Here is a 16,900-nt window from a genome sequence, read left to right on the forward strand (position 1 = left end):
CTATGTTGCTTTGGTCAGACCTCATATGGAATACTGTGTCCAGTTCTGGCACCACAGAGGAAGAAGAATATCAATGAGCTGAACTGTGTCCAGAGGAGATAAGCTATGATGGTAAAAAGTTATGAAGAGAGTCCTAGAGAGGCTGGCAAAGAGAAGACTGAGAAGTGATATGACAGCCATCATTGAATACCTGAAGGGATGTATTGTGGAAGATGGTATGTGCTTGTTTTCTCCTATTCCAAAGACTAGTTCATGAACCAATAGATTCAAATAACAATAAGGGAGATTTCATCTAAACATTAAGAAGAACGGTAAGGGCTATTCAAGAGTGGAATAGCCTTAAAGGGGGTGGACTCTCCTCCTTTGGAGGTCTTTAAATGGAGGTTGGATGCCCATCTCTCTGGAGTGCTTTAGTTATGTATTCCTGCATGGCAGAGGGTTGGGTTAGGTGGTGTTTGCGATCCCTTCTAACTCTAAGATTGCATATGCATTTGTAGCCAAGACTGATTTCATCGCATAAAATGCTCTGTTCTATGGTAGAGGTGAAGCAACTGCAGCAATAGCATCAGAAATAGAAGAGTTTAAAAGAAACCATTCTGAAAAGAAACTCCACTGAGTATGTGGTGCCATATGTTCTGGACGGCTAAATGAAAGACCTCCTTTTAATTTTAGAAACAGAGCAATATAATTAAATTGACTGGCAACTGGCTCAGGTCTAACAAAGAGAAGCAATCCTTTGCTGCAGATATTAACTGGTGGCATTCACTCATTCAGGAGGCCTTAGGAAAGGATTATACAAATCCATGGAGGAGAAGGTGACCAAAGGTGAAAATGCATACTGTTTCAAATGGGAAACAATCCAAACAAAATTTCAGCTGTGTATGTGTTTGTGTGTGTGTGTGTGTGTTTTAAAATTTAAGCCCCTGAAGCCTTCTGAAAGAGACTGTCTTGAATTATTGTGTGGGAGACCATAAAAAGGAGGTTGGAGCAACATCCCAAGGGAAGGAGGACTTGCCAAGTCCTTTGACTTGGACAAAACTTGGAAAAGTAACTATTCTAGACTTTAGTTTCCTAAATCCTGCATTCAGCATAGTTAGTGAAAGGGCTGACTGGTGGGATCTGGGAATTGTTGTCTGGAAAAATAATTTTCCTAAGCTCTGTTTTTGATGGAGAAATCCTCATTTTCCATAATCACTCATTGCAGTTCACATAACACAAGTATAGTACTATGAATCTACTTGAACTGCCATGGCAGCATGCTAAGGAATCCTGGGTGTTATAGTTTAGCTCCAGTTTAGCTCCAGTGCCTCAGCAAACTACAAAAGCCCAGGATATTCCATAGGATGTGCAATTAAAGTGGAATTTTAGTGCTATCCCTGTGTTTTGTGAAAGAGTCCCCAGATGAAAGTATAAAGTGTGGCCTGCAGAGATCTGGGAGCATGACAACACACAGTCCCATACTTAAAACTTTAATTCTTAAAACACGAAAAAAGAAAATATGGCCCGTTCTGGATGGGCATAAAGTACGCGCTCCGCGTGTACTAGGTTTAGGAAGGGGCGTCACTTCCTGATGCCCCGAACCCTAGTACGCACAGAGCGCGCACAAAATGGTGGCACCAGTTCCACACAGGGCCGCCATGTTGATGTCGCAGATGCATAGCGTCTGGACGTTGCACTGTGGAAGTGACGCTGTGAGTGTGCGACTAGCACCTCGCGGCGGCACTTCCAGGGCGCAAAAATAAGCACCATTTTGGCGCTTCTTTTCGGCTGTGCCCAGGAATCGAGCAATTTGGCCGCTGTGGTTTCCAGACGCAGCAACCGGCGCCGCTGGCAGACCGCCACTTTTAGGCGGTCTGTAACGCGCCTATGTTTAGTTTTAGAAATAAATAAACCAGGGACCTCCCCAAGATGGTTGCAGCAATTCAATGGTCCGATGGAATACACCCTGCTCTGGGTTCCAGCTTGGTGTAGTGATTTTAGTGTTGGGTTATGACTCTGGAGACCAGGATTCAAATCCTTGCTTGGCCATGAAAACCACTTGGTGACCTTAAGCAAGTCACACTCTCTCAAATCTCAGAAGAAGGCAAAGACGAACCCCAACTGAACAAATCTTGCCAAGAAAACCTCATGATAGGTCACCATGGGTTGGAAAAGACTTGAAGGCACAAAAGAACTTGATCCCACCTACCATTCTCCATGTGGTTCCTCTCAATGAAGTTCCTGCTGAGGTCTGCCTTGCAGATCTTCTCGACATGTCTCATGCATACGTTCAGGAGGTCATCTCTAAGGAGCCCCATAGTTGGGCTCATGTTCTCACCCTCAAGCAGAATGCTATATGTTGGCAGAGATGGCGGGATGGTGTAATTCCTCATCATCGCACCAAATTCCTGCCAAGCATAATGATCATGAGAATCATGTCAACAACAACTGAAACAGAAAGGGAGCCAAAAAACATCAAAGCAAGGCAGGCTCTAAAGCAAGAATCTTCATGGCTCATGGTGAAACTTTCTGCACACTGATCTCGCCTTGCCTTTGTTTTTTTAATAGACAAATTAAAACTGGAAGTAACTGGAAAGTTCATTTCCCATTTCCTAAAAATTAAGGAATGTTGTTTAAGAGGAGAAGTCTATGCACTGTTTTAACAGAGACTGACCAACTGGTGTAGGAGGAGTAGCAATTTTCCTTCTCCGCTCTCCGTCTCCTTCCTCCTCCACCACCACCTCATTTTTTGGCAATCCGCCTCCAAGAAATATAGCTTGAGTTCAAAATATCTGAAAGCCTGTATCTCCTTATGTGGACCTGCTTGAGTTTTGACATCTTTGGGAAAGGTTTTTCTCTATCTCACCAAGAACAGAGGCACATTTGGTGAGGACCTAAGAGAGTGCCTTCTTGGTGGCTGCTCCCAAGGTCTGAAATTATCTCCCATAAGAAGTTTGATTCTTTTTTATATCCACCGGTCAGCAAAAACACTTCTTTCCCTTAATTCAGGAACACCTTTAGCTTATCATTTTTGTGACAGATAGGGCTTCTAATGGGGTTATGTTATGTTTTATTTGTGTTTTATTCTGTTTTAGCATTGTGTTTTTTAACTAAATTGTTGTTTAATGTTGCAAATATATATATATATATATATATATATATATATATATATTAGCTGTACCCATTTTTAACTGCTTGTTACTTGCCTTCAACAATGTACTTTGGGAAGTGGGATATAAGTTAAATAAATAAATAAATGACTTGGGGAGATGCATGTAGCCATAGGTCATAAGATAGCCACCCCTGGTCTAAAGAGAACCTCAGCAAATGTCCGCCTTCTCAGTGGTTCAATGGGAGGGCATCTCTCAAATCTTACATATACGAGTCTAAGTCCAGTGGGAGGAGAGCAGACTATTCTCATAGTCAGTATAAAAAGAAAAAGAAAGCTGGGTTCAGATTATATGGCAATGAAGATTAGAGTCAAAGCATGTGGTCATGGGATGATGAAATTTCCAGTGCTCTGAACAGAACTGTCAGGGATTAACTGGAATCTTGTATTAGATCATCCGCCTTCTACATTGTTAGCAGAATAAATTATGCATGTAGACCTGTAAATAGCCATTTCATCTGCATAATCAGCAGATTCTATTGTTAGTCCCAACTATAGTAGACCCATTGAATCAATGGGATTGACCTATGTATTGACTTGTCGGCCACAACTTGTTTCATTGGGTCTACTGTAACCATGATGTATCAGGTGACTGGATTTAGGTTTTTCACTGCATGAAGAAATGGAGACACATATACATATTTCTGAACAAACTGCAAGCCAGGCGGTGGTACTCAGGAGCTACAAGCTGACTGTACTACCAGGTAATTGCCTTGAAATCACGCAGGTGTTCTTCAATCTGAGCTCGCTCTCCAAGGCCGCCTTGCTTACCTGCAGGAAGAGCACTGAGTCACTGATTTGGCTGATCTGCTCCCTCGTCTCCTTATCTTCTTGCAACAGCTTGGCCCTCTCTTCCAGTTCCTCCACAATCTCCTTAATGTTCTCCACGGCAACCTTCTCCCTGTGGTCCAGGCCAGCTTTCACTTCATCCCGCTGCTTCTCTAAGTCGCGGATCAGCTCTTTGAAATGCTGATCTACTGTAGCTTTCTCATTGGTGGTAAAGTTCTAAAGACAAAGAGAAAAAGAGAAAGAGGTTCACTTGGAGGGCTCTCACTAAGACTCTTATGAAGTTATGATATTAAAGACATTAATGTGTGCATCTATGCCACTGAAGGTCAACTTCCAAACCATACAGGAGGGAAATGGTTTTATAATGGCTCTCCCAACCCCTGCATGGTGTGGACATTGATCTTAAAATATATGAATATATACATCCATGGATATAACAGAGAAGACTGAGTTAGATCCATGCTATCTTATATAAGGATGCAAAACCATATTTCCATGCAAACCTGTAACTTAAGAGGTAAGCCCAGAAAAAACAGCACCGAAAGAGTTCCTTGAGTAGGTAACATTATGGAACAGGGTGCTGGAAATTTCATTCTCACTTAAGGGACATCTTTGAAACTACAAGTTATAACTGAGGGCCAGATATGGCCCAAAGATTTCTTATCTGGCCCACAAACCCTCCGCTGTTACCTCCAAGTCATGATTGGACCAAGAAGGCTTGTGCAAACCCTGGAAGCTTTTCAATGAGAGAGGACCTTCTCTGTGGCTAAGATGTGGCTAGCTAAGATGGCTCCTCCTTTGCAGTCTTTTCAGCAAAAGATGAAGACCTTAGATCTCCACTCGGTGCCAAGGTTAGCTTTGTTGAGGTGAGAAGTAAAAACACAGCTATTTATTAACACCTCTAGGCTTCACTAGTTTACTTCAAAAGGTGCATGCACATGGTTTTAAGCTGTTTTCATCTTTTAAACCTGCTTTAACTTGTTCAGGTGTTTCATATGTTTTTAGCACACTTTTAAAAACAGTTTTAAATTGCTTTAACTTGTTTGCATTGATTTTACTTGTATCACGCCCTCCGGCATTTGACAGGTGAAAACCACGACTCATGTGGCCACGTAGACACCGAATATGTTTGAGAGGGTGAAAATTATTAATGAGGAAGGGCATTAGCTGGGAGAGGATGCAGAACTGTCTTTGCCAAACTATGACAGTTGGAGGGTACACTGTACATGGTCCTGAGAGTGTGTGAGAGATAGAAATATTGCCATTAATAAATAAATAAAACCCCAGCATGCTTGTGGGAATGATTGTTTTAGAAGAAAGAGTCTATGGGTTTGCCTTTTAATACGTGATGCATCTGGTGCAGGAACCAGCCTTCCACTTGTATTGTTAACATCAGCTGAGCAAAGAGAAGCTTGAAAGGGTGTTTTCATCCTTCATAATATAACCTCCGGCAGACAGACAACAAAGCACACAGATGTGACATCATCATCAATTTATGGCTTCCCAAGCTTCTAACAAAGTTAGCGGTTTCTGCTGAGACTTTTTTCCCACCTACACAGAGATTCTCAGCGAAGTTCTCATCACATTATACATGGCCTGGGTTGCCATGGCCTGGACCCTCATCTCCAATTCTTAGGGACATGGGGAGGAATCTCAGGGCAAGAACATTGCCTTGAAATGTGTGCATGTTTTCCTCCCTTGTTAGACTTGGGCTGGCATTCTGTTAGTTAGTCCTGACAAGAATAGACCAATTGAATAAGTTGTTGAATGACATGATAACACATAGATAAATTCCACTGATTCAAAGGCTGGACTCTAGTTAGGACTAACAACAGAATTTGTGTCCTGTTACAGACTGCCAAAATAAAGCTGCTTCGGGTCTCTTTGGAGGTATGCTATTTAAATGATGCATGGGTCTTAAGAGTCCGGAGGTCACGCCAAAGCCACACTCCATTCCTAAGCACTGGAGTGCAGCTTTGGTGCAGCTTCCGGATTCTTAGGATGCATGCATCATTTAAACAGCATACCTCCAAAGAGACCCGAAGCAGCTTTATTTTGGCAGTCTGTAACAGGCCGTCTTTAAAATTTAAATAGTATATTTTGTGCAACTATATTTGATGCTTAATGTCATGTTTAATGGCATTACCAGGAGTTATCCCTTGTAACATTAGCTCTGGAGCATCAATAGGGCCGGCTTCCTTGACATCAAAAGAAGTCATCCCTATGTCTCACATTTGGACATTGAAATTTCAGGGTATGGAAAGTCCTCCTGACCAGGAAACTCCATGCACAGTTTGAACCCTTGCAGTCACAGCAGGGAGACAGTGGCGGGTTACAAACGGCCCTCAAGGGGCCGTTTTCCCGCCACCGCCATTCGCTGCGTAGGGAAGCCCCAGCTGCCAGACCGCGAGGCTTCCCTGCGCAGCAAAAAAGGAGCGGCGAAATGCCGCTCCTTTTTGGAACGCGGAAGTGGCGCCACGAGGGGTGGAGTGCGTCCTCGCGACGTCACTTCCGCCGCGACACATCTGGACGCACAGCGTCCAATACGTCAACATGGCGGCGCCCATGTGGATGGGCACCGCAAAAAAGTACGCACTCTGCGCGTACTGGGAGGAAGGGCTGTCAGGAAGGTAAGAACCTTCCTAACCCTAATACGGCCCTTCCTAACCCTAGTACGCACGGAGCGCGTACTTTATGGCGGTTTGTAACCCGCCTATGAGCAGCTCTGTTTTAGAGATGCCAGGGAATATGATGTGTGGTAAAGAGTGCGATAAAGATGGCAAAAGTTATCACAGGTCAAGTCTCTGAAAAGCTCAAGACCAGAAATATTTTGGATTTCAGATTATTATTTTTGAAAAAATAAAATAAAATGGAATGCTTGTATTTGCATATATGTACATCATGAGATGTCTTGGAGATGGGGCCCAAGCCTAAACACTGAATTCATTTATGGTTCATATATACCTTTCTGCAAATATGCTGGGGGTAATTTTTTAATAATGCTGTGCATGAAACAAAGCTTGTGTACACTGAATCATCAGAAACCAAAGGATTCACTTTCTCAGCCACCCCTGGAAAAAAAAAGGTTTTAGTTTTTGAAATATTTCAATTCACAATTCTGGTTAAGGGAGACTCAAGCTGCAAGGATGAAGAATGGAAAAGCAAGGAGATGCTGCAGCAGTTTGGTTTTGCCAGAGCCTATTTGGAAAGGAAAAGCTCCACCACTCTCCTCTTCTGAATCCCAGCTCAGTTAACTGAGTGCAAACTACTTTCGCATTTTGAACTCAATTTGTAGGAATGGAAGTAAGCAGAGGGCAAAGGGAGAAAGTGGGAGGAGGTGAGAGAATCTAGGACATTTTAAAAGGAAATGAAAAATAGGGACATCAGAAGTTTAATTGGGACAACCCCTTCCAAATCAGGATAGTTGGAGGGCATGAGCTGTAATAGTTTGGATTCAAATTTTTATTTATCCATGAGGTTCACCTTGGGCTACTTGTGTTCCACCAGACTTACCTACTTCACAGGATTGGTGCAAGGAGAAAGCAGGTAGGCACTGGAAAACTTTGGAACCCTGAGCTCTTTGGAAAGTGGGCAGGATAATATGTAACAAATTAAAAAATGATGAAATGTTTTCACGCAGGGTACTTTGAATTCAGATAATGAAAGTTCACATCCTCAAGAGTTCTCTTTGTAATTTGGCAAGCGAGAGGGCTTTGCATATTTTGCTGCCCATAATTTTCGCAACCCCCTCAGATACACCAGGATGAGTGCTGGCAGGCGAGATAAGCCGACATCTTGGGCAAAGATGCCAGCACACAGCAAAACTTTTAATGTGTTGGGTTGAAGTTCACTGGAGTGAGAGAAACGAGTTGTGTGTCCTGGGCTTGCCGCCAAGTTCATCTCATGGGAGCCATTTTCCCAGGCTGTGCGGTTGGTCAGGCCCTGAGGTGGTCCTCCAGAAGAAAAATGAGAGAGAGGTGAGAAGATCCTCAAGAGGGAGGAGGGGAAACTTAGGATGAGCCATAGGGGGAAATGGAAGCCAACAGTGGAACGAGCAAAGAGAAGGAGGAGGAAGGAGATGGAGACGGAGACGGAGATGGAGAAGAAGAGAAACCAAGCCAAACCATGATGGCAGTGAAGGACAAGAGCAGCGGCAGCTGGTAAGCCTCCATGGCACTAAAGCTATTCCAGGTTTTAGTCTGAACTTTAAGCTGCTATCTCAGTGACTCAACTGAAACCGAAATATTACCGAAACCAAGTGGCTCAACTTATTTTGAAGGAGAGGTATTAGCAGTTTAGATAGTTCCTTTTAAGATTCACGCTACATCCCAGAGAGGATTCATAGGACACACACATGACATGGAGACCACCAGCTGCTACTGAGCAAAGATGTGAAGATGTGTGGTTGTAGGGGAAGGAGTGGCATCATCCTCACCTTGATACGGTCCCGTTCTTTGTGCCATTTATCCACCTCATCCTCAAGCTCAATGATCTTGAGCTGCAGCTGCTCTTTTTGCAAGGAGAGTTCAGTCTGTGGGAGGAAGAGAAGGAGATCAATGAAACCATGCTGCTGCAGGTCAGCTTCCAAGGCCATTGAAACCTGGCCACAGACTTCAGTACCTGGGAGCTAGAGATTCCTGGCAAAACCTAGCCATTAGCTATTGTGGCTTTTGGACCAGCCCATATATATTCATCTCTTCAGTTTGCTTTTTCCTGAGCTTACTGGAAAGGGCAAGAAAATAATACAGCAACAGCAATTCAAACACAAATACACACAAGAGAGCTTTGAAACATCGAGGTGGACTACAACTCCCAGTACTGGAGATGGCAGGTTCTGGCAGCCGTAATCCAAAAAGTAAAACTTTCCAATACACACTCCAGCTTTCCACATACACACACACACACTTTTAAAGGTGCTAAAAATTCAAATCTACTTCCTAAATAGTTCCAGAAGAGATTGAACTTGTTTTGCTTCCTCAGAAATGATTTGCCAGCTGAGGCACAGGTAGGGGTGGGACGGGAGACGCAAGGAGATAGATTTCAAAACCCAGCTGCGTTTGAAGAAAAGGGCCCTGCCCAGGGTGTGTCTTTTGCAACAATAACAGTTTTTCATGTAATTACGGGATGACGTCTTCCAATCTTGCAACAAGCGGGGGTGACGCCCTTGGCAGAAATGTTGTTTAAACATGACCAGGGATTCGTTTGCACTGGGTCTAGCCCTTCAGTACTGTGATCAAGGCAAGCTAAAGATGGGTTGGGTGGAAGATTATTATTATTATTATTATTATTATTATTATTAAACAGTCTGAGACTCTTAGTTGGGACATGATGAACATGGGAAGGAGAGAAATTGTCTCATAATGAATAAGAGTCTTGGTCCATCAGTCTTAGTACTGCAAGTCTGAATAGCAGCAAGGATCGCCTTGCAAAGTTTCATCCAATGCAGCTTCTTGGGTCCAGCATGGACACCATTTTCTACTTCTAGAAAGATCACAAACAGGACATGAGCAAAGGCTGTTGTTATCATTAATATCCTGCCATTTCCCCCAAATCAAGACTCAAGATGGCTTATAATTTAAATCAACAACAGCACAGGTAAATAAACAAAACCAAAAGTAAATAGTAAATGGAATTCAATGATTCCCAATATTAATTTGATTTAGTATCTGTAATTAAAACATACACAATTTAACATGGCATTGAATATACATGATGCGTCTAAAGATGGAGGCTCCATTTACATAGCATCGCTAATTCAGGAGCTACTATGTGAATTAATTTCATGTGCAAATTAACACTCGGTTCCCACAGTAACTTCCCTAGCTCTGTCATTAGAGTTGCAGAAATTGCCCAACAAGTGGTTTAAAACAATACAGGGAGACAATTCAGAGCTCTGAACTCTCTTGTGGGTCACATTAAAATAGAGGTCGGAAGCACACAGCCCTCCTGATATTGTTGACTCCAACTCCCAGCATTCCTCACCATTGCATATGCTGTCTAGGGTGGATGGTAGTCACAGTCCAAGCCCATCTGGAGGGCCAGATAATTCTGATTTGTCAAATTTCTCCTTCTTGAAAAGAAAGGAAGAAACAAGCACTTTTGGTGCAAGCAGCTTCCTGTCTCTTGAGGGACAGAATTAATGGATCCAAAAGATGTAAGCCACCAAGCCAGTGCTTCTGCTTTTCGAAAGGCTGTGCAAAAAAGCAGCAGGAAAGTAATTTGTATAAAATTTGCACATGCAAAAGTCTCGCAAGTGTCAGTAATCTCTTTGGTAAATGAAAAAATAAAACCCTCACTTGGTCACCCAACAGAGAGAAAATGTTAAGAATATTCATATTTGTGTGTGAGGACAAGATAAGGAATTGCATCCATAATCACCAGTTCATATCAGTGTCCCAGAAACAACTTCAGGAGCAATTTTGAAAAGGTAAAAAGGTGGAGAGTGCGTAGGAAGGAATGCCTAGGGAATAGGAGTGGAAGCCTCATCTGCATCAGACCTGTGGTTTTCTGTGCATTGCAAGTATTTCCAAGTACTGAATTAAATCTTTCTTTCTTTCAAATATTCTGCTTTTCTCCTAGAACTTTCCCAGAGTCTACACCCATTTCTCTTGAGTTTGCAAAAATTCTTAACATGGATATTGGAGAGCATGTGTAGAAGTCAGGACCTGGCCACCAATCTGGAAGTGCCTAGTTTTAATCTTGCTTCTGGCATGAACTTCCTTGGTGGTCTTAGGCAAGCTAATCCCCATATCCCCAATATGGGAGATAATAATTTCCTAGGGGGGTCCAAGGGTGCATATATACTGTAGAAATGAAGCAGCTTGACACCATTATTAACTGCCATGGCTCTACCCTGCAGAATCCTGGGATTTGTAAAGTTATGAGGCACCAACATTCTTTAGCAGAGAAGACTAAAGACCTTGCAGAACTGCAACTCTCAGGATTCCATAGGCTGGAGCTACAGCACTTAAAAGCGGTGTCAAACTGCACTATTTCTACAGTGTAGATGCACCCTAGTATTTCAGGCCCAAGAGTTTGGATCTCTGCTTAACTCTGGAAGCCCACCCAAATCACACACTCTCATCCTACAATGAAAACAATGGCAAACCACTGAATCAATCTTTCCAAGAAACCCCTAAGGGAAGGTTGTTGATGTTTTAGTAAACCTGGAGGCCAATAACAAATAAAACCCCCTCTAAATTTATTAAACAGTGTAGTGTAGTAGTTTGGGTGTTGGACTACAACTTCTGGGAACCAGGGTTTGAATCCCTGTTCAGTCATGAGAATTCATGGATGACCTTGGGCAAGTCACACTCTCTCAGCCTCAGAAGAAAACAGTTGCAAACCTCCTCTGAGTAAATCTTGCCAAAAAGAATCCTATGATAGGGTTGCCATAAGACTTTGGCTGCATCCGCACTACAGAAATAATCTCATTTGACACCACTTTAACTGCCATAACTCAATACTGTGGCTTTCTGAGAATTGTCAGAGACCGCTGGTACCACAGCAAGCTACAGTTCCCAGAATTTCACAGCATTGAGCCTTGGCAGCTAAAGTGGTGTCAAACTGAATTATTTCTGCAGTCCAGATGCAGCCAAAGCCAACTTGAAACCACATAGCAACCACCACCTCTCTATTGCAGCACAGAGCCATGTGGTTCCCAAGTAAATGAAAGTGCTCCAAGTCTGCAGAAAAGTTGTACAGTGCAAGTACTGTGTAACTCTGCTTGCAAAAATTTATCTTCCTATTGGATAGCTAAAATAATGCACATGAAGAGCTCTGAAGGCCTCCAAGCACTATATAAATTATCTTTTTATCCGCTTCTTCATTATCTCAGTTCTCCTCCAGATTTCCTTTCCAGCATTTCCACTTAGGGATAATGCCAACAATAAGCCGTCTTTAATTTTCCATGAATTAAAGCGAAACACACATCACTTTCGTCTCCGTCTCGCTGCTCCACTCTCTTGATTAAAATTGCCAAGGTGCTGCTTTGGAGCACATTTTCATGAACATATAGTGCCACTTATTTAACCTGAACAGCAGCTACAGTTCGGAAGCTGTGTTGTTTACTTGAACCAGAAAACAAAAGGGAGGCAAGCAGTGAGTTATTTTCCTCTGCCAGATTTAGAATATGAATAGGAACACTCTCCTATAAGCTTATGCTATTAATAAAGGGAGGCTCTTCTGCGATAAATCCAAAATGTAGATAAACACCGCCCATCCATATGCTGAATGACTTATGGAGAGGGAGGAACACAGTCAACATTATCAGATCTCCTGGGTGGACACCCTTTTTATTATAAATATGATAATTGCTTTCACATCCCCAAAGGCTCAGGGCAGGGAAATCTTTCATCACATTTTATCCTTACCATGCTTTCCTGGCAATAACCTGCCCTAGGCCAGTCGATGGGAACAGTGAGGAAGCAAGATGTTGCACCCAGGTCCAAGACCCACAGTCTGCCTCTTGCCTTCACAAGCTCCATCACAGTAGACACCAGAACCTGGGAAAGTTCCTTTGGAAGACTGCAATTCTCAGAATCTCCATGTACATGCTGACCACGATTGCCCATGGTCCATATGTGCTGCAGAATCCGAGTAGTTATTGTCCAAAAAAGAAGTTTTCCCAAGCTCTTTTCTCCCACCACAATAAAGCTTATGAAGGATAGTCTATATCACCTCATGGTCCCCTGGTACTCATTTCAATACAGGGCATAGGAAGTATGTTTTAGAAAAACTTCCATGTGCATTAGAAATATGAGAGAGGTTCTCTTTGAGGTACATAGGGGAACAGACATAGCTTACAAATGTTACTTTTTAGATGCTGTTGGATGGGACATCTTTGGACTAGGGTTGCTTTTTCTGAGCAGATCTCCCAGGCTAGGAGATTCTAAGTCCTGGGTAAGTACTTATTAGTTGCCATCAAGCTGGTTCTGTCTGATGGAGACCATGGTCTAATCTACACTGCAGAAATAATGCAGTTGGACACCACTTTGACTGCCATGGCTCCATGCTATGGAATCCTTGGTTTGTAGTTTGTTGTAGCACCAGAGGTCTCTGACAGAAAAAGCAAAATATCTTACCAAACTACAAATCCCAGGATTCCATAGCATGAAGCCATGGCAGTTAAAGAGGTATGGAACTGTATTAATTCTGCAGTGCAGATCAGGGCCATATCACGTAGGACTTTCTTGGCACGATTTATTCAGAGGGTGGTTTGCCATTGCTGAGGCTCAGGGACTGTGACTTTTCCAGGCTCACCCAGTGGGTTGCCATGGCTGAGTGAGGATTTTAACCCTGGACTCCCAGAGTCCTAGTCCAACACTCCAACAGGACACACTAATGGCTCTTTGGTAAGCATAGCTCTTGACTACATGAAACCAAATAACTTACCTGTAGCTTTAGCTACCATGTGAATGGAAGACATGCTTAAATAAGGTTTAACCACCAGATCAGCCTTCCTCTAACAAATCTGAAAAATGTGACCCTGCCATGATGCCAATGATATGTGGGAAAATAATTATTTGCATCCCTAGGAAAAAATGCTTTACATAGTGCCTATTATGAGGGAGCCATGACAGTCACCATTTTGGCTTTGGGGGAAAACAGTTACTTTAAGGACTACAACTTCTCAAATTCTCATCCCAACATAGCCATTGACCACTGCAGACTGGGAATTCTGAGAGCTCTAGTCCAAACATTAATATTTCCAAGATGTCACCTTGAGCATAAGACTTGTCGCATCCTGATTATGAAAAACATTGACATTCCAACAGCCCCTATCCAAAAAATGCAGAAATTGGCACAAGACTGAGGTGACAGCATGATGATTAGTACATTATTAATTAGATAATTATAACATTCTCTGATAGTCAGCATGGTATAGCAATTAGAATAATGGACTGTGGCTCCAGGAGACTAGGGTTCGAATCCCCAATCAGCCATGGAAAACCTCTGGATGACCTTTGGCTTGTCACACTCTTTCAGCATCAGAGAAAGTCAATGACAACACCCACCTCTGAACAATTTTGGCCAAGAAAACCCCATGATAGGTTCAACTTAGGATTGCCAAATGTCAGAAATGACTTGAAGGTACACAACAAAAGCAACCATTTCCCAGTTAGAGCTTGAAAAATTTCAAGGCGGAGAGAAGGAAGAAAGGAAGGACTGTTTATGATGTTTGTCATCACCATGGATTCCACAGGGATTTCTAAACCTTCATTTATTAATGCACTGTAGAAGCTCCAACCCTTTTGATCATTCCCAATTTTCAGAGGACTGGAAGGTGTGTCAACATCCATCTCTGTGGGAGAAAGTAGTGGCTGTAAATGAAAATTTCATCAGTAATTTAGAGCAGCCCACATCTCGGAGTCATTCCAATTGAAATGTGCCCGACCCAAAGATTTATGCGGAAGGAACCATGAAGATGCACCTGCATGGCACATTCCAAGCAGCACATAGGGAAAGGTGGGCAGGTGGAAGAAGAAATGTGAGCAATGAAGCAGGTAATGGAAGACACCAAAGCCGTGTGATTTATTAAAGGGGTGGGAGAAGTGTGCTTTCTCATATTAAACGAGATCACAAAAGGGATGGAAGAAGTCATTTTGAAAAATGAAAAAGAGAAGGATGACATAAATCAGGAGTAGGCTCAAACTAAAAGATATGGTTCAGTCCTGAGGTTCAACCCACAGCTTCTCAACAATCAAGTTGGAGGTCAATGGTGGGCAACCTGGAGCCCTCTAGATCAGTGGTTCCCAAACTGTGACTCTCCAGATATGTTGGACTCCAGATCCCACAGTCTCTGACCATTGGCTATGCTTTCTGAGGCTTGTGGGAGTTGAAGTCCAAAGCATTTAGATCTTGCTGAGCTTCAACTTCATCCACGTCAAAGGGATGGTGATTCCACTCCAGGTTTAAGAATGTGCTTTGGAAGCACTATCCATTTTACAGAACCTACTTTGGGGATGAGGTCCTCACTTTGACTAGGTTCTTGAAGTTAGGACTAAGACTCAAAGCTGATTCTCTGTTCCACTGAGATGGAAACCCTCCATCATTCCTGTGCAGTTTCCAGTAGCCAGCAGAACCAATTAATATGAGAAATAGTGGGAAGTTTAATCCAGTAGCTTTGGAAGATTAGTTGCTTAGCCCTTTATTAGACAACTGGAAAATGCCTTTGTATTATATAGCCTCAGTATAAAACCCTGGACAGATGCTGTCCTTAAGATAAAAAATGGACAGCATGTGTCTCTTCAGGTCTTGTACTCTAAGTCCCATCAGCCCTTGCCAATATCATGAATGGCCAGGAATGCAGGAAAATGCAATACAACATTTTCAGAGCCATATTTTGTAGACCCCTGGTACCTTTCACACTGCTCACTTGTAGCACTATGAATCCACTTTATATCCCATGACAATGACCTATGGAATTCTGGGGTTCGTAGTCTGGGGAGGCAGTTTGGAGTCCCAGGATTCCACTGGATGTTGCCAAGGCAGTTAAAGTAAAATCATAGTGCTATAACTGTGTAGTGTGAAAAGGCCCCTGGAGTAAACAAAATTGTCTTGAATCCTGCTGTTGTTAGTGCCAACTAGAGTAACTCACTGACTCAATGGGATTTACCAAAGCATTGATTCACTATTCAACAACCAATTCAATGGGTCTATTCCAGTCGGGACTAATTTGCTGCCCTTCCGTTGGCAACTAAAAACTTTTTCTGGTCCAACAGGCTTTTAGGAATAGGTTGCCAGGACTCTTAATAGCGTGCTGTTTTGCTTATCTTAATGTTTTGGCTGGATTTGTATTAATTGTATGGCTAACTTAATTGCACTTTCATAATCATTTTTGCATGTCTTTAATCTATAACTTGGTAAGTGTTTCTACACGGGTTTGTTTGGACTTGGGAAGCTGTCCTGGGTCCTAGGGTCAGAGGAAAGGTGCAGTACAAGTGAAAGAATGAACAACAACTGAACTCAAGCCATTATGTTTGACTTGGAAAAAGAAAGCTTCCTATCTTGTTCTCTTGCAATGCCAAAAATAAAAATGAATTTTCTCTCTCATAATGCTATACTTCCCTGTATTAGCCTGATTTGTCTGAAGATACTAGCAACTGTGTTATTTGTTGCATTGGTTTCACATTGGGAAGCTTCCAAGTAATTCTTATGCTACAGAAGGCTTCCCAGTCCACTGTTCTGTGTAATTGTCCAAATAGTTCAATCCAGTCCTGATCAGGAGGACCTCACAGACTGTTGGAAAGGAAGCAACAAGGCACAAAAAAGAGAGGGGTTTGAGTTTGAGCTGTTTTTATCCATCTTTCCCTGACCTGTTTTCCTTGGAAGCAGAAGCTGGATTTGTTTAAGGGTACATCTACAATGTAGAAATAAAGGAATTTGACACCACTTTAACTGCAATGGCTCCATCTTACAGAATCCTGAGATGTGTAGCACTCTTTGGCAGGGAAGGCTAAAGACTTAAAACTACAAATAGGATGGAACTGCAGCAATTAAAGTCATGTCAAACTGCATTATTTCTACAATACAGATGCAACCTCTAAGATTCTGAGCTAAGAATTGTTATTTTTGGTGGGGGACTACAGCTCTCATAACCTGTTGCCTAGTGGACTGAGGGCATTCTACGAGACTGAGCCAACATGCAAGCAGTTAAATCTCCTTCGACAATTGTGGAATTTTGCTCTAATGGGGAAATTGACAGCTCCGTCCCAAATGCTGAAGGCTGTATAAATGACTGAAAGCTTTTAATGTTTGGTCCCCATTTGTTGAGTATGTCAATCACCACTTGCATACTGTTCATTCTACAAAGTAGAAAGATGTGCTCTGCCCTTCATTTTAGATAAACGGAACAGGTTCGGTAATTTCTTTCTTCCTATTTTCCTGTTTTTGTTGTAGCTGTTGTTATCCAATTTTAATGTAATGCTGTACGCACTTTGTATTACTGCATTTGTGGTTGAT

At 42.5% G+C, this 16,900-nt stretch overlaps 1 protein-coding gene across 1 annotated transcript in view; it reads right to left on the reverse strand.

Moving 5' to 3' along the window:
* TRIM29 (tripartite motif containing 29) overlaps positions 1 to 16,900 on the reverse strand; it is a 46,775-nt gene that overhangs the window by 16,531 nt on the left and 13,344 nt on the right. The window contains exons 2-4 of the mRNA XM_042475746.1: positions 8,373 to 8,468; positions 3,920 to 4,153; positions 2,189 to 2,387 (exon numbers count right to left, since the gene is read on the reverse strand). Coding sequence (XP_042331680.1) covers positions 2,189 to 2,387; positions 3,920 to 4,153; positions 8,373 to 8,468 — 529 coding nt within the window. The remainder of the gene's footprint in view (positions 1 to 2,188; positions 2,388 to 3,919; positions 4,154 to 8,372; positions 8,469 to 16,900) is intronic.

The sequence above is a fragment of the Sceloporus undulatus genome, chromosome 6, assembly GCF_019175285.1.
Source record: "Sceloporus undulatus isolate JIND9_A2432 ecotype Alabama chromosome 6, SceUnd_v1.1, whole genome shotgun sequence".
Taxonomy (NCBI): Eukaryota; Metazoa; Chordata; class Lepidosauria; order Squamata; family Phrynosomatidae; genus Sceloporus; species Sceloporus undulatus.